This window comes from Astyanax mexicanus, chromosome 7 (assembly GCF_023375975.1).
Source record: "Astyanax mexicanus isolate ESR-SI-001 chromosome 7, AstMex3_surface, whole genome shotgun sequence".
Lineage (NCBI taxonomy): Eukaryota > Metazoa > Chordata > Actinopteri > Characiformes > Acestrorhamphidae > Astyanax > Astyanax mexicanus.
In genome coordinates, this window is record NC_064414.1 from 41881020 (window position 1) to 41908210 (window position 27191).

Here is a 27191-nt window from a genome sequence, read left to right on the forward strand (position 1 = left end):
TAGTGTTTAACCCCCAATCTCCAGATTTAATGTTTAGGATGCTTTTTATAGTATGACAGTTCAAATATTTTATGTAAAAATGCTTGCAGTTTCACAGACTATTGCAATATATTAAATTGTCACCTTAAATGTCATGGGATAGAAGAGGATGGCTTGGAAACCTCCCACCAATATAAGTTGTGAGGTGTAACCTTGTGAGTGAGATTTACCACTGTCCAGCATGCCCATAGCAAGGTGAAAGTTGGAGCAATAGTGGATGTCAGAGTGTAGTCTCTATAGAAAAGCATTATTTACAATATAATTGGATGCTCCGGTGCAGCAGTGCCCTAGCTTATAACGCCACCATGCCCAATGCTAAGCGTCAGCTAGAGGGGTTTAAAAGGGCAGTGTAAGGTCTAACGTAAGACCTGAAGAGCAGAGGTTGTTACTGCAATAAAGGAAGACAAACTGGCTGTTAATGTCTATGTTAATATTTTAGAACAAATGTTTAACCCTGATCCAAACTTGATATGAACTGTACAAAGAACAGAATCAGTCAAAGGTATGAATGGAATGCAGATGTCATATAAAAAAATTAGCACAAATATTTAAACTAATACAACCTTAAATAAATATTCAATTAACTAAAATATTGTCTGATCATCTACAGATAAGAACACCCAGCAATTTCACAATTTATAATGTATTTCTCATCTGGTTGATACCTACTCCAGAAACAGCTGTTCTGAAGTGCAGGAACGTGTTTGTTCAGGCTTGTCTTCAATTATAATATGCTCCTGCTGTGTCTAACTTTAGAGCTACTCTTTATGGGCTGACTAAATCAGTGGAAAGTGTGCATCATCCCTCCTGTTCACAAACACATGGGAATAATGGAACAACCACATGTTTAAGTGTGCTTATTTCACCTTCCATTACAGACCAGATAATAGCTGAAGTAGCCTAAAGCCTCAAGTGTTCCTTCAGTATAATTCAGGAAACAACGGAGGCAGATTTGTTTTATAAGTAGTAGCTACCAAACAGCAATATGAATAGGAGTGAAAATGTAGCGGGTAATTCTGGGACTACTTAATTTTAGATGGTTATTTTAATGCCTTCAGAATACCCTTTTTATTGATTGTATTATCACTGTATTGAGTAATAACTATAGTGAACCTAAATTAACCTCATCCAGAGCAGTGTGATCATGCTTAGGTAAAAGTATGAGATGTAATACACAAAGTAAGGCACTGAGGAAAATGTTCAGGTGAGGGAACTCACTAATAATTGGCTTCATAATGAACCTTAGAACATTAACTGTTATGACATGTAAGTACTTATATGTTGTAACTGTTGCATACCATTAAATTAATAGCATATATCAAATAATTCACTTTAGCTTCTTTGATTTTACTAAATTGAAAACCTAACAAGAGGAAAATGGATGATCACAAGCCATCAAACCAAGCTGAACTGCTTGAATTGCACTAGGAGTGGCATAAAGTTATCCAAAAACAGTGTGTCTGGTGGAGGAGAACAGGCAAAGATGCATGAAAACTGTGATTAAAAAACAGGGTTATTCCACCAAATATTGATTTCTGAACTCTTTAAAAAATGAACTTGTTTTATTTTTTTTATTTGCATTATTTGAGGTGTAAAAGCTCTGCATTTTGTTATTTTAGCCATTTCTCATTTTCTGCAAAAAATGCTCTAAATCACAATATTTTTATTTGGAATTTGGGAGAAATGTTGTTTGTAGTTTATTGAATAAAACAACAATGTTTATTTTACTCAAACATAAACCTATAAATAGCAACATCAGATAAACTGATTCAGAAACTGAAGTGGTCTCTTATTTTTTCTAGAGCTGTATATATAAAGGTACATTTGTATCTGCTCCAGTGAGCCCTATTCTACTGGTAAGGTTACACAGTAGCAGCACACATAGCAAAATAGCAGTGAAAAACAACTCAAATTGGCAAAAAGTTAGGAGAGCTCTTTACAGCAGTTTTACGACACTCACGTTACCCGTAACCATAGCGACAGGTTGACAGTCATACGGCAGTAATGGCTGCCTCCTTGCGGTGTTAGGAGCGTGTCGGTGGTGCTGTGTGTGAGTGAGTTACTGCGGTTCGGGGCTCTGCGGTGCTGCGGGGGAAGGAGATGGCGGTGACGGGCGCGGGGATTGAGGCTCTGCTGAGCCGCCTGCTGAGCAGAGAGCGCGGGAAGCCCATCCTCAGACCCAACAAACCCCTGGTCCTCAAGGACGAGGTGGCCAACAAGAAAACCGAGAAAGGAGGTAACTAATACACACACACACAATACGTTAAATATTACATACACACACACACATAGACAAACATAACACACATATTACACATTACATACACAAACATTATACACATTAGAACAGACTAATACAGACACATTACATACACAAACATTACACATTAAACAAACACACTACACACTCATTACATACACAAAGATTACACACACACACAGACTAACACACACAAGCACGTTATATACACAAAATTACACAAACATTACACAGTACACGCATACATAAACATACACACACACACCTTAAAACAGACAAACACACACATATACACGCTACACACACAATACACTGCACACACATACACAAACATTAAAACGGACTAACACACAAACACATTATATACACAAACTTACACAGGTTACACACATACACAAACATTATACACACACACACACACCTTAAAACAGACTAACAATCACACATTATATACACAAAATTACACATACACATTAAACAAACAAATACTACACACATGTATACAAACCTTACACACACACATTAAAATAGACTAACACAAACACATTACATAAACAAAATTACACATACACATTAAACACACAAACACATTCACTACACACATACACAAACATTATACATACACACACCAAACATGGAGTGACTAGCATGATCAAAATGTAAGGCAATGTACAGTATACTGTACAAAAGCTAGTCAGTAGCTTTGCCACCTGATTTTTTTTTTTTTTTTTTGTCTGGTAAGTAAGTTTGTGGAAGGACAAGTTTATTGTTTTTACTGTGTCTTTTATATTGACTATTTAGATGCTTTTGTGTCTTAATCACGCTGTGCACCACTGTTTCTCATTGGTACTGTGGAATTATTTGACTTGACTTCCCCATCAGCCCTACACACAGTTCTAGATGGGCAGTAAATAGTTAATTGTGGCTCTGATACAGCGTTTTTTCATGGAAAAATACAACCACTGATATGGATGGTAAAACCCCTTAACACATACAGTGCTATGTACAACCTTACTTCACCAAGCCTTCTCTGATTCTGCAGTGTTCAGCTTTATAGACATGTATTGGCCGTGTCCAGGTTTTTTGTCAGACATGGGTGCCAGGCATTCTGATCAGCCAGCTTGTTTTCCAACATAGTGTGTGTTTCACCTGGATAAACACCTTTTCAACCTGCTTCACCATCAAAGACCAGTTAAGGCCATTTGAAATATTGGAATAGTGCTGTAAGGTTTTATATGCACTGAGTCATTTAAGCATAAGTTAAATCATATAGCTATTTCTGTTTATATTTATGGATTACAGATACCACTCTAATTCATCCCAAAGATATTATATATAGAGCACTATAACACACACACAGAAGACACACAAAGGCAATGGGGGGCAGTGAGGACCTTGCTCAAGGGCCCAACAGTAGGGGCCCGCCAAGCCTGGGTATCAAACTCATAACCTTGTCTAGATGGCTGAGTGCTCTAACTGCTGAGCCACCACTAGAAGGCATTCCCACCTACAGTGCACAGTGCAGTGTGTGTGAATGATTGTGATCTGTGCCATCTGCTTAAAATTGTCTGTGTGAACAATTCCACTTTTACTACAGGAGGCCGCACACATGTGCGAACCAAGGTCAGAGCAGGGGACTTTAGCCCCTATGGGGCATGTCAATGGTCTTTGTTATTTAGCATGTCAGTATATAAGCCATGTGTGCCTGTTTTGGTACCCCCTTAAGGAGGAATAGCTGTAACTAATTGTTTTCAGTAATGAATATTCAGTGCTGAATGGAACAGGTTGAAGGAATGTTCTTCTCCTTCAGTGATGTTGATATACTTGCTTGTATGAATTGTTCGTTTTAAGTCCAAAATATTTGTACTTGGTATATTGGCCATTCCCCATATGTGGTATTTTTCTCTGTTAAACTTCTTATGCACTCTCAGGCTTACTAATCAGTATATACATGCAAAGCAATAGACTATTATTTTATGGTATTTTATTTTTTTCTTTGCTCAGTATATAGATTTATAAGTACAATGTTTTCACATTATATGGTTAAATGGCTTCTCTTGATGTAGTTTATGGACAAAAAACTGATTGCATTTCATGTCACATTTAAAAGGGGTTATACTGAAAAAGGGTTAAAGGGGGCACAGTTAAACTGGCACAGTTTAAAATAAATTTAAATAATTACTTTTCAAATCTCTCCCACTGTCATGGTTAATATTAATTTTGTTGTTTGTTTTTCTTGTTTTTGTCTCTCTTAGAGGCATCATGTATCACAGAGATGTCTATACTAATGGCTTGCTGGAAGAAGAAGGATTTCAACAGCTCCCTTTGCTCCAAAGAAATCTCAGACTTCTACAGCTGTGTAGGAAGGGTAGGCTAAAATGTCATTTATTTTATTTGAGGAGATTCTGTAACCCCACCTGAATTTACTGCTGTTATGGTCTGCATTGTTATGGACGTCATTAATCATGCTGCTGAGGGAGATGTGGGAACGCGTAATTAGGAGGAATGGCTAGAATAATTTGTTTCCTGCTTTTGGGAGGAGTTCTTACAAACACTGATCCCCTATTTGAGCTGCTATTTCCTGCTGGTCTTTAGGCTTGGGCTGTGACTCAAATGAACTCCTTCATTTGTTATAAAAGTTATGAATCCTATCATACTTAGTACATGATTTAAATAAATTCCTTATCATCAAATTGCATCAGCCAGCTTTTTTATTTGTAACTGTAAACATGATCATAACATATTTAAACATGTAAGGGGTAAAAAAATGGATTTTTACATGTACAGAACCTGGCTTTTGACACTTGATTCCTTAATAACAGGCATAATGTCAAAGTAACCCCAAGTAAGCATGATTATATAATTATAATATTTTGTTGGAATCCTGGGTATTGTGAAATTGTGGGCAGTGGCTGATATGACTGCAATGAAAGCTATAGAAGCAGAGATAAGTAAGCAGCTTCCATCATTTGCGACCTGCCCTAAATCTGTGTGTACAGAATAAGTGGCAGAAAGAATGTGGTGAGGACAGTAACAAATTGCAAAAAATAATTTGCTCAAATAAAGCTTATTTATACATAAATAATTGCTGCTTTTAACTTTACATTCAAGGACATTTCTGATATTGTTCCTCAATTTGTTTATTTATTTATTTATTTATTTTTTAAGATGAGCTCTGGCCATCTATGAATATAAAAAGTGCTTTCGAGAGGCAGAGTCTCCTTAGCAGTAATGCATGTTAGTAGCAAATTGAAATGAAATGGCATTTAGCATCTGATATGTGTTCTCTAATCTAGTGTGAATAAAATATGGATCTATGAGTTTTGGAGATTATTGCATTGGGCTTGCAAAATAAAAAGGCCATTTGATGCTGACTACAGATAAAGATCATTAATGATTATCTGGATTTATTTAGTTAAACAATAAAAACTGAACTGTTCAGAACTGATTCTGTATCAGATAGCTCAAGAACAAGCGAGCTTCCACATTTTACTAATGTTAAGATTAATTGTGAAAGAAAGCTTAAGTGCAAAACACAAAAAGGATCCATATTGGCTACAGCCTTGATTATCTTTTTTTTTTTTTACCATTTTACATTCCTTTTTTAACAACATAACATAGCAAAATAACTGTTTATCATTATGAAATTTAAATGAAATTATTAAAATAAATATTTCATGTGCGCAGTACTAACTGCATTAATTTGTAAATGTTTTTTTGTTTGTTTTACAGGCAGAGAGAAGAAAGGCTAGGCAGCAAGCTGCTGTTGGCCAGGGTAAGAAAATGCTGCCCAAACAGGCCAATGTACTGCTGAAACGGTACCCCAACTTGGGCAAAGAGATCTAGCTTGGGTGCATTCTGCCACAAACTCCTGGATGAACTCCTGGATGTTGAAGAAAGGGACCAGCATGTGCCACGGATTTGGGCAATGAATCAGCAAACCTCAAGGACAATTTGTGCTCAGATGGTTTGGCTTACAGAGATATGGAGAGACAGAGGTTTAAAGATTCATTCATTTATTTCTCTCTCTATTGTAAACTTGACGTTGTAATTTCTGGAGATTTTATCTAATGTGATTTATCCCAATTGCAGCAGATACTGGCAGAGTAAATGATTTGTTTTTTTTTAATGGATGAACTTCTATCTGTTACTGCATTTTGTTGAGTCTGTCATGGTCACCCAGTCAAAACAGGACAAGACGTATCACTGAAAACCTTGCTGCAGTTCACACCGTGCACAATATGATTCAAACGTCTTTGAAAGCTCATTTGTGTGAAATGTTTTGAATTACTATTATTATTGATGATAATGTACTTGACATCCCTAACAGATGTTATTAAATATTATTGATTTGGTGAAATTGATGGAACTCTCCTGACCTTCTATCTCAGTTGCTAAATTACCTCTCGTATTACAATCTGTTTACTGTGTAATCTGTTGTCCCTGTTGGTGTCATTGGTTCATTATGTTTAAAACGGAGATCTTGCTGAGAGCACTTACAGGATAGAATTACATACTGGGACATAAATCAGTATTTGATTGCTAATGTAATGCATGCAGTGGGTTGAATATTGTATATGATCTCTATTACAGTCATCACCCATTGTTTAGACTGTTTCATTAAGTTGCGGAAACAACATAAATGTACTGATGTGTGTGTACTCTTTGCAATTGCTTATTAATTTATCCCTAATTAGTGATCAAAATATACAGACTGGGCACACACATGCTGGCATATTGCCAGCTGGTCTTGTAATGACACCAAGCAACCACCATTTCCTTAGGCTCGTTATCTCTGCGGCTGTAAATAACCTCCGAACGGAAATGTTGTCTGTTGTAACAATGCATGTTAGAGCTTGCCTACAACTAATGAAACAATCAAATTCAGAAGCTGAGCTGATCAAAGAGTTTTTAACCACTAAAAATACTCACCACTAAGTATCCAGTGGCAGAGCGGATCTGGCTGAGGGCGGTGGGGTGCATGAGTTCCAGATTTGCTGTGAAACGCTATAAACTGCCTCCAGTGGTGACCCTTCCCCTTGGCGGGAAACCTGTAGTAAGCTGCCTGACATTCATTTAGCAGGTCCAGTTCCAAGTGCCCAGATATATTCAAACCAGCTGGACGACACCCACAGACGATAGTATGGTCTGATGCCAAGCAATGCAACCACTCCTTAGAAGATAAGCCAAAGCTTTTTAGCATTTGTTTGGAGAGCTTTGATGCCTGCTTAATTTTGAGTCTCCAGCTAAAGATAAGTACACCACAGTTTTGATAGTATGTGAAAAATTATAGCGTTCTCATATAGATGTCAGACAGAACCAGCTTTGGAGTGGAGCGTGAGAATAATTTAGCCTTTTCTCTGGGGAGAGCATTACCCTGTGATATAAATGCACTGCCTCTGGGTTGTGGACAATACACTAATTAGCTAACACATTAAAACCACTTTCCACTTATCAGAAGAATACTGATTCTTATAAGGTATAAGGTTTTAGAGCATTGCTGTGAGGATTTGATTGCATTTAGAGACAAGAAGGTTAACATAGTTAGAATGATGAATGATGGGACTAGAAAAGCTGTGTATGTGTGTGTTCTTTTGCATGTGTGCTAGCATTGGATGCATTTTAAAACATTTTAATGTATTTACCTATTAAACCAGGTTTCCACAAACATTTAAACATATATGGGCTGACTATACAGTATATAGTCTATAAGCCTACACTATAATTGTCCTTTAAATGGAAAAGTAAGAATATTTAGAATGCTTGAAAACCAACCTGTAGTGTGTACATTATTATGCAGAAATTAAACAGAAATTAAGCATTTAAAACTGTATGTTGCCCCACACTTTGCTTTTAAAATGTATTTATTTTAATAGGCCCTGCAATGGAATGCTGTGACACTCCATAACATTTGGTAAACTTAACAGCTGTAGTTTTCACTTTAGGATTAATAACGGATTAAGTCATCTAGGGGTTAAGGGTTAAAATTGATAAATTGAAGAAACTCTTACAGGTTTTGCGGGGTGTTCCTGGTATGCAGTTATCAGCAACTAGGACATAAGGTTTGCCAAAAAGGACCCCTTTCAGGACTTGGATCTGGTGCCAATATCATGATGCCAGATAGCACAGGGCACCTTCAGAGGGTATGTGGAGTTCATGCCTTGATGAATTAGAGCTGTTTTAGCAGCAGAAGAGCAATCTAAACAATATTACAGGATTTCAGGATTTGCTCTATAGAAGTCATTGTAGTCCATGTTACCAATAGTTAAAAGTGTCCTTTGGTGCTTCATCACAATAAATGATGTAATTGAACAAGTGTTTGAACAATACTGGGTGAGGCTTGCTGACTCTGTGCACACAGGTGAGCCACCAGCTGTAGTGAACCTAGGGCACACCTTAATCATTTCTTAATAGTTAATAATGTTACTACTTTAACTATAGAGGTGTTTGCCATATTATTGATAATCAGCTCAGTGTCTATCTTTCTATGAATTAGAAAGCATGTCTGTACACAATTTTGCTGAATCATCTTATCAACAAATGGTTTTTGACCTTTGCCCTTAAGCTGTTGTGAACATCTTGGAAAAACGAAAGCAACTTCAATTTCCTTGGTCATAAAAGGTCAACACCAAAATCCACCAAAAATTCCAAATTGAACCAACACTGTATTAAAACAAATCTCATTTACAGTTTGTATATTTCTTTACAGGACACAAATATGACCATGTATTCAAAATTCTTGGAACCAAAGAAATAGAAGAGATAAGAACACATAATGGGATAGCAATGGTTTCATCTGCAGAGAGTAAAAGAAAACACATGGTTGGCAGATGTAAATTCAGAGTTTCTCTCATTTTGGGTTTTGAATGCATTGTTAGTACCACCATTTGTACTTTATTCAAATCTCCAAATTACACTTGTGGTTCGCTGGTTCGAATCCCGGTCATGTAGCTTGCCATCTGCTGCCAGAGCCCTATTTCCCCTCATCATTCCTAGGGTGATGTCGATTAGGACAAGGCGTCTGTGAGCTGATGTATCGGAACTGAGTCGCTGCACTTTCCGCTGAGCGCGCTGTGATGCTACTCTAAAATGTTTCATCAGTAGCACTTTGAAATGAGGCGGTGGCTGACTTCACATTGATTGGAGGAGGCATGTGCTAGTCTTCACCCTCCTTGTGTTGTGGTATAGTGATGTGGGATATACAGCTGAGGGAGGGACAGCTGGCCTAGCAAAATTGGGGAAAAATGCAAAATTCCCTTTGGCAACACCTTTAAACAAGATTTGAAATGTGACCACATGTAATTTTCCAATGTGAAATCTCTATAATCAAGAATCCAAACGTGAAGAATATTATATACAGAAATCTATATGGTACTCTTTATCCAAAATTGCAGTTAATTAAAAAAAAAATTAAACGGCCTTATTTAAACAAAATACAGCTGGGAGAATGAGTGTACTTCCATCAGACAGTCGCGTGCCCCCTCCCTCCTGCAGATAGATGAGAGCAGTGTGATCACATTAACCGGTCTAGACTCTTCTCATTTCTGCGCGCGGCGCCTCGGGAGCGCTCCTCGTGCGGATCGGCGAGTTTTGTTTGTTTTGTTTTGACTGAGTTCGCGGCTCGACTTCCTGACGAGTTTGGGAAAGGAAGGATCTCTCTCTCTCTCTCTCTCTCTCTCTTTGCTCTCTCTCTCTCTCTCTCTCTCTCTCTCTCTCTCTCTCTCTGTGTGGGTAGTGGTGCTGCTCTGGGTGCTCTGGGCGGACTGTAGGCAGGGCAGTACAGGCTGTGGTAGTAGCGGGGAGTCATGGGGCAGAGCTGTGAACGCGGCCGCTGACAGGATGTCCGCCCGGAGCGCTGGAGGAGTTCCCGCGGTGCTCGCGCTGTGCTGTGCGCTGCTGCTGCAGGTCCTGGGTCAGGTGCGTACCGCTCTCTTTTTCTATGTCTGTTTCTCTGTCTGTTCTGGAACCAGGTTTAACAACTTATACAGGTAAATTCAGCCCCGGGTTCGGCTGCTGATGGGTCACTGAGAGACAGGAGCCCCGGCTGAACTTCCCTCCGGGGGTTAATATCATATCTGTATTTAAACCTGACTAAAATTACAGACCACTACAACACATTCACCTTATAAACTCAACCAGGATCACAATCTCAGATTTAAGATCTATGTGATATACTGTGTATAGTGGTTTTAGGTTTTAGGATCCTGTAAAAGCTGTATTTATTCACATTAACTTTGAACATATATACATATATGGACTTTTGTATCATATATGAACTTTTTGATCATTTGAACCCTGTGATATACAGAGTAAATTGCACAGTATACTGTTTTAGCGTTGTTATTTTAGTGTGCATTGGGCAATATTTTGTGCAATGTAAATTTATTTTTGCTTGATCACACTATTTCCTTTTTCTATAACATCTACCAGAGGCAGATTACATCTCTCAAATTTTGTTTGTGTTACTCCATATTTTGGATCAATGAATTCTGATGAAAGTTACAGAATCGTTGTAATCAAGCTAATATAACATAGAACAGCAAATTATTACAATGTCAGCTAAGAAGCAAAACAAGGAATATGAGTTAATTTATATCAGTGTTATTATAAGGAATGGACCAGTGAAAGTAAATATTTACATACCACTCAAAAGTTTGGACACACTTTCGCATTTTTTTACCTAAATTGAAAATGAATACTGAAATAATCAAGCCTATAAAGAAACAAAAGGAATCATGTGGTAACTTAAAATGTTTTAAACAACTAAAATACTCTGTGATGCAATTAGATGGTCTCTTATTTAGGGTGCTGTTAACTTGTGGTTTCTAAAGCTGGTAACTCTGAATATCTTATTCTGTACAAATGATTTTTTGGGGCGGTCCTGATGAGAACCAGTTTCATCATAACATTGTTGATGGTCTTTGTGAGGGCACTTGATACTTGATTTTTTCTTGATTTTTTTTTTGCATTTACCTTTATTGCTTGAGGGGGCAAGGCATTTAAGTAATTAACTTCTGACTACATTGTGAAGCTGACCGAGACTATAAAATATAAAACATAAAACATATTTGCTTGCTTTAACACTTTTTGGTTACAAATTTGTTAAATAATAATTCCATATGTTTTTCTTCATAGTTTGGATGACATTAGTGTTCATTTACAATGCTGATTTTTTAAATAATAAAAATCATATAGAGTATCAGTTTTATACACTGCAGCTTGATAAAGAGAGGAGATCAAATTAATTCAGGGACAGGGATGTTGAATCATTTCTCCTGGCAGGTTGATGCATTTCAGCATTCATTTATTTTCTATCAAATATGAGACTGAATCAATCTAATAACATATGCAATTGGACCAGAATGTAATGTTATTACTATGTAGATAAATGCAGTGTTATATCAGTTCCAACACTCTGGTATGCTAAATGATGATTTATTTAAGATTAATTAGGCTATACTTCTCCTAAACCTGCCCAATATTAATAGAGCTGTAAAATGAAAAAGGTTCTTTTACACTGACAAATTTACTGCAGTGTAGATTAATGGGCATGGCTCTTGATGAAATAAATCTTTTAATGTAAAAATAACATTGTTATTATCATATTACAAGTTGTTTGCCAAAATTAATCATATAAATCATTTGATTCCTTAAATTAAATCACTCAATAAATCAATGTTTTATGTTCTTGTAATTAATTCATAAGCGTACACTGCAGCACTATATGCAGATTTTCCTATCGTAAAGCAAGATTACCACAGCTGAAAAGGAGACATACCTAACAAAAATAGTTAACGGCTCCTTCACTGCGGCACTGACTGAATCACACCTCACTTAAATAGCTTACGCCATAACTCACAGCGATCTTCTCAAGCTTTCACTTTAATCTTAGTTTAATCTTATTGCAGCAGCTGAGCTATAATCTATGTGTTTATGGTAAACTATATACTGCATAAACTATATACTTCTCGTATACCTAGTGGAGTAATGTTTAATGACAGACAGGGGCTTTTGAAATCATGACTGTGATTAAACTGATTGAAGAAGTCAATTAACAGGAATATTACGTAAAAAAAACTTTTTACCCTGCTCACTTTTCTGTTTAGATCAGTAAAATGGTATTGTAACATAGTACATCTACAGTACATCTTCATGTATACAACTTATATATGTGTATATTCTTGCCTTTGCTCTGTTTATATCTATAGCTTGCGTACATTGGAATCATTGTATCATGTACAATAAGATTTGTTTTCTCTAGAAATAAGATATCTTCTTTATCATGCAATATAATATTTTGTATCAGGTAGGATAATATAGTGTATCCTGTAATATAATATTTCCTTTTACTATAGTCTCACTCACTTGATGTAGCTATATGTGAATAATAATATGTAATAATAATCTGCATATTTCATAACTTATATATTACAAAAACAGCTTGTCCAGTCACTGTAGAGAAGTATTCCCAATAGTATAAGAAAGCGCATACAAATATGAGCCTATTGGTGTGGGCTAGATTAATACAAAGCCCCCCAGCTTTGAGCTGTGGAGCAGTGGTCTCTGGAATGTGTTCACTAGAATGATTAATGGTTTTCTATCTAATACTTTTGGGATGGGTTGCAGCATGTTCTAATACTTTAGCTCATAAAGTGTACACATGTAATGTGTTAAAAGTTTATATTTTATATAGTGTATATATTGTATTATTACAATAATTGCTGTAAGACACTTGAGTCAGTGCTCAGATACAACCTTAGCTGTGGAACAGTGGTAGACCTGCGCTCAATGGAATGATGGTGGTGCTCCATCCTATACTTTTGGTATGAGTTTGTGTAGTTGGGGATGAGGTGAGGTGGTGATCCTCCAACATCCAGACCTCACTAATACTCTTGTTGCTGAATGCAATCAAATACTGTCAGCAATGCTTCAAAATCTAGTAGAAAGCCATCCATGGAAAGTAGAGACAGTTATTTCAGCAAAAGTAGGATAAACTTTTTTAATGCACTTGATTTGGAAAGAAACAATACTCTGGTCCATTAGATTACAATAATTCTGTAAATTAATACATTAAAAGACGATACTCTCAAGTAATGTGCATATATTCAATATTGTATTGTGTATATATTGTGTATTTACTTGCAGTGAGGGCCTTTGCACCTGAGATCTTTCTCTGGCTATGATTTGATGTAATTTGATGTAATCTGAAAGACAGTGCAGATAGCTAACATCTTCCTTATCTTCACAGGTTACACGAAAAGACAGCTACCTGAACACTGTGCAGAGTTCAGGTATTTATATGTTTACATTGTTTGCGTGTAATTTCTGAGCTTCTTTCTGTTAGTAAAGGTTTAAAAAAAATGATGAGCATTATTTTGTATCATCTGCTGCTAACACTGAAATCCTTCCAAGCTAATGATCTCAGCAGATGTTGCAAAATATTATGAATCTGTTTTAAATAACTTAGCATTCAAATAAACTCTGGTGTGAGCAAATGAGGCATGTAGTACATCACGCCCGAAGCTGATTGTGGGAAATGTCACTGCAGCAAATGTTGTTTCCGCTGTCAGATGCATCTCATCCAGTGCCAAAACCACCATCCCCTAACTTGCTGTTGGAGTAAAACAACTGCAAAGGATGTAGAGCTGCCAACTCCAAGGTGTTTCAGCGGACTGCTCCCTGCAGCAAACCTAATGAGACACTTGAGCTCAGTGTAGAGGAACACACAATGCTGTACTGTGTTTGTAATATGACCTAAACATAAACACATATCAGCAAGGCAGAGAATGGGGATTAAGCAGCCGTGTCTCGCTGATGGCAGAAGCGTAGCTGGGAACGGTACAGATTTTACATTTCTTCCCATAATGCATATTTATAATATGACCTTTAGCACTTCCCTTCACTTCAAGCCTGAGCAGGTCTTCCAGTTAGGTTTAGTAGCACTGGATGCTGATCTTCTCTCCAGCATTCCCACCCTGTCCACACCCACCACTCCTGCCTCAGACAGTGCCAAATTCCTCAGAACGTCTTCATCTGTAGACTCATTCTGTTTTTTCATTTATTTTAAATTAGGCTCTGTTTTTTTAATAATGACGTTCATTTCAGGCTAGTTTACCTTGTATGAACACTTTAAGAGATTGCTTTTCAGTATTTATGAACATATTTTTTAGTTTTATAAAAAAGAGACATCCACTGGGATTGGGATGTTGTGGTTAAGTAGCTTTAAGTAGGCATATGTTTGCAGAATACACTGTTGCAGTTTGTGTTTAGTGTGTTTGAGTAGAAAGACATTTACAGTTATATACATTAACAATAAAAAGTACATCACAGTATTGTGAAATCATTCTGTTGTCTGCGATGTATTCTGATAATATCGTATTGTGAGATGGCCTCTGATTTTCACCTTAATATCATGCAGCCCTAATGTAGACCAATAGAGGCAGTGAGTAAACACAAGTAAACACAGACGTAAGGGGGCTCTGAGTGGTCCAGTGGTCTAAAGCACTACCACTATGATCAGGAGATTGTCGATTCGAGTCCTGTTCATGTAGCTTGCAATCGGCTGCCGGAGCCCTGAGAGAGCACAATTGTGGCCTTGCTCTTTCTGAGTGGGTAGATGGTGCTCTCTCCCCTCATCACTGTCGCTCACCACAAGGCATCTGTGAGCCGAGTCACTGGACTTTCCTCCGAGCGCGCTGTGATGCTACTTTGTAATGCTACATAAGCAGCAGTTTAAAAAAAGAGGTGGTGGCTGACTTCACATGTGTCGGAGGAAGCATGTGTTAGTCTTCACCCTCCTGATGTTGGGGCATCACTAGTGATAGGGGGAGTCCTAATGAGCGGATTGGGTAATTGGCCGTGTAAATTAGGAAGAAAATCAGATACAAATAAAAAAATAATAAAAAATAGAAATCCCAGATGGACAATTTTTTCCTATCCCAGAAAGAGGACATGTTTAGGAAAACAAGGACAGTCAGAGATCATTGTGAATCCAGGTTTGAGTCCTGTACTTTGTTGACCTTGATAAACTGTGACACTATACAGCCATTTCACTGTTGAAATGTTTACTGAACATTAACTGTTCCCTTCCAGCAAAGAACAAAATCCAGGACTGAAAACTGGATTTAAGATCTAGATTTGAAGACCTTGGCCCTAGGCAATGGTATCAAACCAATATAAGCAGAACATTCTGGGACAAATCTGGGCTAAAACAGTATACACCCAGTGTGAAAACTTACTTTTAGGAGCATCTTTTCAAAAGCATGTTTAAATCAATTTTTTACTGTTCAGTTGCATGTATTTCATGTATATAGTATCAAGTGAGCAATGAATAGTGATGTGCCCTAACAAACCGAAATAGTCCCTAATGACTCAATACATTACCATGCATGAAATATAAAAAGTTCTTTCCATCTCCTATAAAGTTTCCATGTTGGAGATCTGAGGGTTTCTTAGGACAACAATAAACTTCACAAACTTATTTTTGTAGATTACGTCCTTGACACATAAGTCTTCCACCCTGGCTGCAGTCCAGAGAGGCCATGCTCTTTATCAGAGTCTATTATTGTAATGCCCTGAAAATTATGATTGGAATCTTGCCCAGATACTGCTTCAGCAGATTGCTGCATGTTGCTATAGGCCGTGTAGGGGCGGACTTACCGCGAGGAACCCGAGCTTTGGTGTGACTGAACATGTGCAGGAAAAGCTTGTGGATTACTCAAGTATTAATCTGGGACTGAACCGGGTGTGCGGAGTATTTCAGACACCTCAGCACGTTTTGAAGAATGTTTATGCATGCTGTGGTTTCCAGTCCTTATACTGCCTTTGCACTATTTTATATGTTTAATCTGTCTGATCATATGACAGCGACAAATTATATTTGGACGCCCCTATGGAAAATACATTGATTTAAATTTTGGTTTGAGATTATAAACAAGCTTAGATAATCAATAATAATGAAGTTTCTTTTCTGACTGAGATGCAGTTTTTGAATGAAAATGTCAAATAAACACATAATGCATATGCACGATAAAATATCACTAGTTCCTTTCTATTAATTTAGCTAATTTCTATGTTTTGAGCTACAACATGTTCTGTGATCATATTGCTTTTTTTTTTTTAAATTCTCAATGAATGATGTGAGTGCAGAAAATGCTGTAGACCAAGGATTAGCAACAGGAGTAAGAGTACTGTACTATAAACCTGGCTATATTAACAGATGAGTTGAATCAGTTGTGCTTGAGCAGGACAAACACAAAACTGTTGAGGAATCCAGCCCTCCAGGCAGAATGTAAGCCCATACTTCTCTCTTATAACTATATTTTGTACTACATATTTAATAGCAGTTTCATAAATCTTAAAATAGAACCCTGTGGCATTTCACATGCCAGTTACTGAATAAATTACAAATAATATAATAATTTCTGCATTTGATTTATTATCCAAAACATATACCTAGTTTTAAATAAGGATTTTAAGTTGTTCTTTATTTGATGCATGTGTAATGTATGCTTAATAACCATGTGCATTCATTTCAAAACGCTTTTTTTTGTACATAAATCCAGTGATTTATGATCCCCTCCTTCACTTCTCTATCCTTTTATTTCCCTTCGACCTCCTTTAAGCCCTATCTAAAATGGTTTCCTATTCCTATTACTTTTGTACTTGACTTTTGTAAGTCGCCTTGGACAAAAGCGTCTGCCAAATGTAATGTAATTTAAAACATGTCTTTATAAAACGCCTATTGACAGGTTTTTCAGTACAGGACGCTATTGTCTGTGGTAATTAACAGAGATGCAGAAAATAGTAATTAGACTGAAAGCACCTAAATTTAAGCCTCAAAGGAAGTGCATATACTGTACAGGCCCACAACAGTAGTTTAAGTTGATGTATTAAAGTTTTAATGTCAGAATAATGTAGGCAAAAACACTTTTAGATCAGACACATAGGTCTTTCCTCGCTAACCACCAACCTCAGCTCGCTAAGCCCTTGTCATAGTAAGCTAAGCAGGAACAGGCAGTGCTGGATTCAGTGTTGGATGGGTGCAGATTTGTGAGCACATGCTCAAACGTGTGAAAGTTGTTCTCACGTTACCATAAAAGCTTCATAGTCTGTAATACTCTGAGAGAAGGAGAAAGATATTCAAAGCTCATTACCCAATGCCCCTCCCCACCACTGCCCAAACTCACACACACACATGTACACTCGCATACATACACACCTTGTAAGTCCCCCAGAGTTTAGCACCTGGCCTTGGCAGTTAGAGAGAGGGTTGTGCATTGTGTCCATTGATTGATCCTGCTTCACTTCCGTGTTTTCTCCTGCCAGGATTGACCAATAGACGTGTGCCCGTGTGCGCGTGTGTCGATTGCTCATGACCTTGGTTGGCACTCATCATCCACTCCCAGTTCTGGCAGTCAGGAATAGTGAAACCTTATACTGGGCACGGATGTAACTGCTTCAGGTTATGTGAGTTATGGATAGCCAGGCCTGTCTGTTGCTCAGAATCAGCTCAACTCAAAAAGACAACAAGTAGCCTGGCAGGAATGCACGAGTGCATTGTTTTTTAGTATGTGAATCTACAATGCACACAGACTAAACCTGAACCTCATTATAGTGTAGTATTCACACACTTTTGATATCATACTCACAACTGAGATCTTGTGTATTCTTCTTATATTAGTGATTGTTAAGATTCTTCTACAACTTGACTGGATCAACATGTTCTAATAGGAATTCATTATACACGATTACAAATAGCACAAGTCTGTCTGTATAAATCAGGGGTGTTAAGCTTATTCCAGGTAACGGGACACATTACATGCAGTCCATTTTCAAGGTGGTAGGATTGGTTTGCTTTGGAAAACTCAACACTATGCACACTTCTTTTGAATAGTTCTTTATTTGATGAAAGAAAATAATTAAAGAGCTGATTGACTATTTAGCACCGACTTTTAACTCTGCATATAGCCTCTGTCTGAGCTAATATAAAAATATATAAAATATATCAGTGTTTAACCTGGTTACCCTGTAGAATGCATACACTGTATTGTACTGTAATGGTGCACATTTCAGGATAACATCTGAAGAACATCAGGTCCATCTTAGTGACATAGCAGTTAGAACATTCTGTTACTGGCCTTTAATTAGTGTTTGGATGTTTGGAACATGTAGACTGGGACCAACTGTATTGATATTAGTTGAAGATTCTCTCTGTTATCTCACCCCTCCCTGAAATGAAGATTCTGATTGGTTTTGCCTCTGATTTTAACTCTCTGTCATCCCACCCCCCCTGAAATGAATATTCTGATTGGTTTTCCTCTGATTTTGACTCTCTGTTATCCCTTCCCCCCTGAAATGAAGATTCTGATTGGTTTTCCTCTGAGTTTGACTCTCTGTTTTCCCACCCCTCCCTGAAATGAAGATCCTGATTGGTTTTCCTCTGATATTAACTCTCTGTTATCCCACCCCCCCTGAAATTAAAATTCTGTTTTGGTTTTGCCTCTGAGTTTGACTCTCTGTTATCCCACCCCTCCCTGAAATGAAGATTCTGATTGGTTTTCCTCTGAGTTTGACTCTCTGTTATCCCACCCCTCCCTGAAATGAAGATTCTGATTGGTTTTGCCGCTGAGTTTGACTTGTCTCACCTCCAGCTGATTTTGAGATTCTGACTGGTTGTACTGTGGAATTCAACCATGTCTCTTTTCATGTCTATACACTAGTGTCAGTGCAGTTTAGGTTTAGTGGATTTCTGTTAATAAGCAGTTGAGTTCAGTTGAGTGATTTAAGAATATATTTCTCAGTTGAGAATAAAACCTTCATCGGACTGTTCCTGGCCATTGAGCTGTATGTTTAACACCCTTGGAATAAAGTCTCACAATTAATAGTGTATGTCAGTGTAAAAAAAAAATCAAACCCTGAGGTTAAGATAATTGTCTGCAAACCTGCAAGACAGGATTGTGTCAACAGAGGAAGCATACTTGCACGTGTTTGCAACATTAAAAATGATCAATAGCATGGTAGCCTTGGTCAGTCCCGTAACCAAAAAGTCAGTGATTGAATTCCTGTGTGGAGTTGTGTGAACCTTGCTGAAGGACAACCATCAGTGCAGCACTCGAAACCACTCCAATCAGGCCTTTATAGTAGAATGGCCAGACAGAAGCAATTCCTCACTCATTCCTTGTCTTTGTCTTAAAAGGCACATGACAGCCCACTGGCAGTTTACCAAAAGGCACTGGATTGACTCTCAGACCATGTACAATAAAATCCTCTGATATTATAAAAATACAATGCAAAAAACTATTGGACACAGTTCCCAGTGGCATGTGTGGAGGAAATTAGGCTCACTTAACTCATTAACACCATCCCTTCAGCTAAACATGGTGGTGGTGGCATTGAACTATTGGGGTGGTTTTCTACAATATGACCTGGGAGACAGCCTAGAGAGAATAAAGGATGCAGAAACATAAAGCTAGCACAATTCTGTGTGAATATTTCACAGATTATTTACTACCACGGTCTGGGGTAAAGGTTTACATTGCAATAAGAGAGTGACCCAAAGAGTTCCACTAAGAAGCAAGAAGCAGTGGCTTCAGAACAGCTCTCTGAAAGTCCCACTATGGCCGATTTGTAGTCTGAAATAAAATATATTTTATTGATGTGGAAATTAATAATTTACATGTAACCATATCAGTACATTACTTTAAATTAGGGCAGTGGTCAGGACCATTAGATTAAATTAAACATAAAAAGATGCAAATGACTGGATTTTGAGTTGCTTGAGGACATGTTAGTGTGCATTGGTAACAGATAAAGCCAGCAGATCCTGCACACTCATATATTGATGAAGCTTATCCCACGTGCCAATGACGTTTTGCGGTCTGGCAGAGATATTCCTGGGAAACTCGTGATGTGTGTGGGTGAGTACTGTCCTGCTGAAAACTATTAGAAAGCCATTTGAAAGCCCTGCCATGAAAGGCAGCACATTTTGCCACTGTATATTCTGTATGTTCTGCAGGCAGAACTAAAGTGCTTACCATTAAGGCCTCTATACTCAACCTATACAGAATCTGAATTTGTTACTAAAGACTAGTCCAGTCCAGTGATGCACCCCCTCTCAGAGTCTCTCAACTGTGCAGAATGTATTCATGTGCGCAGTAGAGGCATGCCTAGCAGTCATCAATCTCTCACCAAGAGGTACTCTACCCAAAGTAGCCCTTAAGAGCTGTGGAAGCAGAGCAGCTGTGGAAGCTCTTGTGGTACTAAAGCTGAGTTTGCAGCAATTTGGCATCATTTGGGAAATACAAATTAATAAAAAATTGAATGCATTTCTTTCTCAGGTGTTAGTGATGAAGTGTGGGATCTTTACACATGAACATTTAACGACTGGTCCATGCCACTGGCATTCCTCCCACATCTCACCTCAGCACAGCTTTTTTAAAAGCCTTGCTTCTCTCATCCGGATACAGATCGTTCATTTATTTTACTAGCAGTCTCTGGCTCTCCTTAGCCTTGCTGGAGGGCCTGCTCACTTCTCAAGCCCACTCAGGTTTGTAGGAGAGTAATAAAGTTCAGATGTGCAGCACATATTGCACACAGTCAGTTTCTGTCCCCAATAAAAAGCTGCCAGGAATGCAGCTGATAGGACCCAAATGCTGTATAAAGTGCTGTTGCCCCAAAGCCATGTCCCAAAAGGCTTAGGGATGCGGATTGTCCTCATTACTGTTACTGGCTGCCTGCTCCACATTAGCTTTATGAGGAATGTTCCCTCATATAGGATTTACCTAAAGCCAGAGTAATTAGCTGCTAGTGCTACTGTGTTGGGGTCCTCTGAAAGTATACTTCTGCATAGCAACTAACCATTTTAATCAGTTTACATTTAAATTATGAGTCTCACCTTTCCTATATTTGCTATATCTCCACTATAGTTCCTAATACAAAACTCAACAAAGAAGCTGCTGGATCTGTGTTTAGTTGACACGTTTGTTGTGAGTGTCTCTACAGAGCAGATGCTCTAAACAGGCTTTGCCGCAGCGCTGCAGTCATTAGCATGACTGAGCAGAACAAGGTCCTGACCCTCTACACTCCAGCAGAGTGAGAGCAAAGGCACAAAGTGAGAGACTGCCAGAGAAAAAGGGAGAAGGCTAATAAGACCTCCCCCTGGTGCACCTCTGGTACAAGGAAAATGTCAACTTTAATTTTTCATTTTCCTCATTATAGGCATTTTATTCATGAGACAGCTGATATTTATCACACTATATACAGTGTTCCTGTTGTCCCCGTCTGTGCAGAGACTAAAATCTAAACTGTCTAAGGCTACATTCACACACCAGATAAAAGTGGCCCAGATTCATTTTCACATATGTGACATGGATACATTATGTTTATGCAGTGTAAATGACAAAATCGTACTGAATCTGACATTTTTAAAAATCTGATTTGGGATGCATTAATACGCAATACTGAAATCTGATATACTGAAAGCAAAAACATGATCCAGTCTGAACAGTCATATCTGAATGTATTCATCTTTTACGTCAAGTAGAGGAATAAAAAGGCTGTAAGGAGAAGGGAAAATGGATAACAGTAGTGAGGGAGGGTTTCATTGGTGGGATTGCGAGGTAACTGACCTCATAATCATAACTCATGTCTGATGAAAGGGCAGAATAATGCCACAAGACATGTCTGCAGGGTCAAAGAACAATAAAAAGCTTAAAAAGTAAGTTTAAAGAATTAAAGAACACTGCGGGCAAATTATGTGGTCTTTTTACAGAGAGCTTGATTGCATTCTCAGTCATGAGCCCAGCTGTGCGGCCTAATGCTAAGGTTGATGATGCTGGGAAAGATGAAACCGAAACTTGGCGTGAAACATTGTTATTTTGTGCATGTGCATCGCACATGAATGTAATCTGATTAGAAAAATCTCAGATATAGATAGGGGGTACAGCCTAAAAAAGGTATTTTAAAAAAGAATCAGATTTTGGCCACTTTTACCTATTGCATAAATGTAACGTATTTGCTTGCTTAAATGTGTCTTTGTTTATGTTCCTCTTTGTTCCTTTAGGCCCACTGTCCTGCTCTGAGGGCTTCACAGAGCTGGGCTACTATAACGGCTCCGTGTCACAAACAGACTCAGGCTCTCCCTGCTTGAAATGGACTGAATTCCCGGATTATATGCAGCAGTACCCGGACAGAGGGCTCGGCGATCACAGCTACTGCAGAAACCCTGACCGTGAGGCCAACCCCTGGTGCTTCTTCAGACAACGCTCTGGAGCCATCGGCTGGGCCTTCTGCGACTGCCACCAAGGTGAGGGCTTCACTTTGATGGATTATAAGCTGACTATTTGACTTTATTCAAACTCTCTAAAATCTTATCTTTAGGATATCATTTAATACAACATCTGCTATTATATACAGTCTAAATTTAGCTTTAAAATCTTGTCTAATTTCAGTTATTATCCAGCCAAATCCAGCCACTGGCAGTAGTCTTACCTATCGAACCCAGAATGCCATTATCTTAAATCTCTATCTTGGCTCAGCCATTTGCATCAGTTTAATTGGTCTAGATTAGACTGGATTATTTCATATTAAGGTTATTGCTGTTTTCTGTGTATTGTTTAAATCTAACCTCCAATGAATTATGTTATTACGTTATGTGATAATATTACAATGTCAGTTTAACCCCAGAACTGCAGTTTTTTATGTATGTCTGTTAGCAAATGAGCATTTTACTCTGAGATGAAACTCCCTTTGATTCTCTCCATCTGTCAGGCTTTTGTGCTTTCCTGCATGTTATGTGTGTGTGTGCATCTGTCCTTTTTTGGGATGAACTATCCATTAGCCGTTTACCTGCCTGTATGCTGATCTGTCGTCACATTCCTGTATGTGCCTCCCAGGGCAGTGCTGGTGTTGAAAACTGTTTGCCTCTTCTGTGTTTGCTGTGATTATCTCTGTCTGCCTCAATCTACCTTTCTCTTTCAGAGTAATAACATTTTTCGTAACTAAAGACTCAGAGGATAAGTGCGTATGTATATGTATACAAATGCTGCATGTTGCTCTTTTGTAACTATGCAGCTGTAATGGTAATGTGGATTTTGAGGCCTGTACATGTTCACTTCATATCCTTTTGTTCAGTGCATCTCTTGTTTTGTTTGGCTTTCCTCAGAAAATTACTGGCTGGTTGTTAAATTGCAAAAATATTTATTTAAATGATTCTGTGCAGGTGCGGCCAGGCTTATCGGGGGTCAGTCGAATAAGAGTGGTCGACTGGAGGTTTATCTGAATGGACGATGGGGAACAGTGTGTGACACGCACCTAACTGACCGAGACGCAAGTGTCATCTGCCGACAGCTTGGACTTGGGTATGACCTTTATCACAGTCCGTTCTGGAGCTTTGTTTGTCTGTGCATGGTATATATATATATATATATATATATATATATATATATATATATATATACAGTGAGTCCAAGAAGTATTTGATCCCTTGCTGATTTTCTTCGTTGGCCCACTAATAAAGACATGATCATTCTATACTTTTAATGGTAGATGTATTCTTACATGGAGAGACAGAATATTAAAAAGAAAATCCAGAAAATAAATCTAAGGAATATATATTAATTGATTTGTATTTCATGGAGTGAAATAAGTATTTGATCCCTTAGTATTCATTAGCAGTTCTGGCTTTTACAGACCAGTTAGACACTCCCAATCAACTTGTTACCTGACCTGAAGCCACCTGTTCTCCCTAATCACTTGTGTGAAAAACACCTGTCCACAGAATCAGACAGATCACACAGATTTCAAGTCTCCAACATGGGTAAAACCAAAGAGCTGTCACAGGACCTCAGAGTCAGAATTGTTGACCTTCACAAAGCTGGAATGGGCTACAAAAAGATTAGTAAGGTGTTGGATGTGAAAGTAACAACTATTGGTGCAATTATCAGAAAGTTTAAAGAGTATAACATGACAATCAACAGACCTCGGCCCGGTGCTCCAAAGAAGATTTCGCCTCGTGGGGTGGCAATGATGCTGAGAACGGTCAGAAATCGTCCTGCAACCACTCGGCAGGAGTTAGCAAATGACCTGAAGGCAGCTGGGACCACAGTTTGCAAGGAAACAATTTGCAACACTTTGCGCAACAATGGATTCACATCCTGCAGTGCCCGAAAGGTACCCCTGCTGAAGAGAGCACATGTGGAGGCGCGCCTCAAGTATGCCAATGATCATTTGAAAGATGAACCAAGTTATTGGGAGAAGGTTTTGTGGTCAGACGAGACCAAAATTGAACTTTTTGGCCTCAACTCCACCCGCCATGTGTGGAGGAAGAAAAATGCTGCCTATGACCCCAAGAACACTGTGCCCACCGTCAAGCATGGAGGTGGAAGCATAATGTTTTGGGGGTGTTTCTCTGCCAAGGGTACAGGGCTACTTCACCGCATCACTGGGAAGATGGATGGAGCCATGTACCGCACAATCCTGAGGGACAACCTCCTCTCCTCTGCCAGGGATCTGAAAATGGGCCGTGGTTGGGTCTTCCAACATGATAACGACCCTAAACATACAGCAAAGGCAACAAAGGATTGGCTCAAGAAAAATCACATTAAGGTCATGGAGTGGCCCAGCCAGTCGCCAGACCTCAATCCGATCGAAAATCTATGGAGGGAGCTGAAGGTCAGAGTTGCCAAGCGACAGCCCACCAACCTTCATGATTTAGAGAGGATCTGCAAAGAAGAGTGGGCCAAAATTCCCCTTGGTGTGTGTGCTAAACTTGTGGTTAACTACAACAAACGTCTCACCGCTGTGCTTGCAAACAAAGGCTCTGCCACTAAGTATTGAGTGTGTTTGGCAAGAGGGATCAAATACTTATTTTCCTCATTGAAATACAAATTAATTAAAATATATTCTTTAAAATTATATTCTGGATTTTTGTCTTGATATTCTGTCTCTCCATGTTAGAATATATCTACCATTAAAAGTGCAGAAGGATAGTGTCTTTATTAGTGGGCAAACAAAGAAAATCAGCAAGGGATCAAATACTTCTTGGACTCACTGTATATATATATATATATATATATATATATATATATATATATATATATATAAACAAGTGTAAGAATTCCCAAGCCCTTCCCTAAGGTGACACTTTAATAATCATTTGACATGCTTGTATTCCATGACTTTTGGCATATTTGAAATGTTACATTACCATAACAGCAGCGGTGCAGAAATAAAATGTGGTTTAAAATGTGGTGATGAGAGGGCTCCAAGTGGTCCAACGGACTAAGGCGCTGCCACTATGATTTGGAGTTTGCTGGTTCAAATCCTGGTCATGCAGCTTGCCATCAGTGGCTGGAACCCTGAGAGAGCACAATTGGCCTTCCTCTCTCTGGGTAGGTAGATGATGCTCTTTCCCCTCAATTACTTCAAAGGGTGATGTGTTGAGGCATCACTAGTAATAGGGGGTACACAGCTGACTAGCAGCTAAGTGGGTCATACAATTGGCCAGATCAGTTTAGAGAAAAACTGGAGAAAATTAGAAATAAAAACATATAAAGTGTGGTGGTAAAGACACAGCTTTTACAGAGCTATTATGCTATATTAAGAAAGCACCACATTGTTGCATCTCTGTTTAAAACAACTTTTTTGATCCCTGTGTATAATTTATCTTTTTGTATGTGTGTGTTCCAAATCAAATTTTCTACTATTTTACTTGCTACATTAATTAACCTCTCCAATAGTGGAGCACTATTTTAACACAATGTTTAGTGTGGTAGTGTGTTTTGGGACACAAATACAGTTATCATGGTTAGGTTACATCAATAAGTAATACTAGCCCTAGTTCACAGTTTCAGTGCACTCACTTATGCTGGGAAGAGGCTACAGTTTTTTTTCAGCATGTGCACAAAGGGGAGGCCTGAGGCTCAATGTAAGTGTGTCTTCACTTAATTTTTAAGACATTTATGGTCTCAAATTACAGTTATGGTTCATATCAAGGGAATGGAAGCAGGTACAATAGCGAGATAGTAGTTTCTGTGTATCTGGCACATTAGCTTTGATGGGTATTTACAAATATAGTAGTGTGTAAGTAATGTGCTCTGCTCACACAGCTGTAATGTAACAGAGGTGAGTCTAATGACATTAAAAGCAATCAGAAGCCATGACAATGATTAGGCAAATAAAGTCAAGAGAAAGCAGAGCCAGGACAGAGAAAGGGGATAATAAAGATGTGTAATAACATGTCTACTGTTGCACAGGGAAATCGGCACTGCCCTCCAGCACTCCTACTTTGGACCAGGTTCTGGACTCTTCCATTACGAACGCCTCAGCTGCCGTGGGAACGAGAACTCTCTACTAGAGTGCAAAAGCCGCAAGTTTGTCTCTGGTGATTGCAACCATGGAAATGAGGCTGGAGTGGTGTGTGCGGCACCTGAGGGTGAGGCAGCTTTATTTATTAAATTTTTTAAATAAATAATGTACACTGATGGTGTACATTAATTATGTACATGTGAGCACGGGAAAGGAGCTTAGTATTAGGTTCAGTCAGTAGATCCATAAGTGTCTGGCATGATGCCAAACATCACTTGGAATTTAACCTCAGTAAGACTGAGATGATGTTCAATTCTGCCTGGCACATCAAAATCTGACTGTTTTTCAATCAATTTATAATTTTGTAAAAATATATATTTTTTAAGATTTATTTTGTGTGTGCTATTAAAATAAACAAAGAAATACACATTGACATTCCAGGAGTCATGGGACAAAAAATAGTATCATGTCCCATGACTTGCATGTCTCGCTCTCTCTTCACTGGCTTCCTATAGCTGCCCACATCACATACAAAACCCAGACGCTGGCCTACAAAGCCAAAAATGGACCAGACACTCACTGCCTT

At 38.4% G+C, this 27191-nt stretch overlaps 2 protein-coding genes across 3 annotated transcripts in view; both read left to right on the forward strand.

Annotated features, from left to right (window-relative positions):
- Nucleotides 1–2019: 2019 nt before the first annotated feature.
- chchd1 (coiled-coil-helix-coiled-coil-helix domain containing 1) lies at nt 2020–6663 on the forward strand. The gene is made up of 3 exons (XM_007258714.4): nt 2020–2275; nt 4555–4667; nt 6032–6663. The coding sequence occupies exons 1-3, from the start codon at nt 2140–2142 to the stop codon at nt 6143–6145; spliced, it is 363 nt and encodes a 120-aa protein (XP_007258776.2). The 5' UTR covers nt 2020–2139; the 3' UTR covers nt 6146–6663.
- Nucleotides 6664–9832: 3169 nt separating this feature from the next.
- The window catches only part of si:ch211-51a6.2 (neurotrypsin), a 28485-nt gene continuing 11126 nt past the window's right edge, over nt 9833–27191 (forward strand). For both annotated transcript variants that reach the window (XM_015608243.3, XM_007258777.4), the window contains exons 1-5: nt 9833–10216; nt 13548–13590; nt 22362–22604; nt 23520–23658; nt 26554–26732. In XM_015608243.3, coding sequence (XP_015463729.3) covers nt 10139–10216; nt 13548–13590; nt 22362–22604; nt 23520–23658; nt 26554–26732 — 682 coding nt within the window. In that variant the 5' untranslated portion in view covers nt 9833–10138. The remainder of the gene's footprint in view (nt 10217–13547; nt 13591–22361; nt 22605–23519; nt 23659–26553; nt 26733–27191) is intronic.

Bases quoted from the DNA above. Each gene is read 5' to 3' on its own strand.
- chchd1 (XM_007258714.4), top strand. From the start codon at position 2,140: ATGGCGGTGACGGGCGCGGGGATTGAGGCTCTGCTGAGCCGCCTGCTG. The intron at 2,276-4,554 runs GTAACTAATACA...TGTCTCTCTTAG, and splicing joins CAAGAAAACCGAGAAAGGAG to AGGCATCATGTATCACAGAG. The intron at 4,668-6,031 runs GTAGGCTAAAAT...TTTGTTTTACAG, and splicing joins TCTACAGCTGTGTAGGAAGG to GCAGAGAGAAGAAAGGCTAG.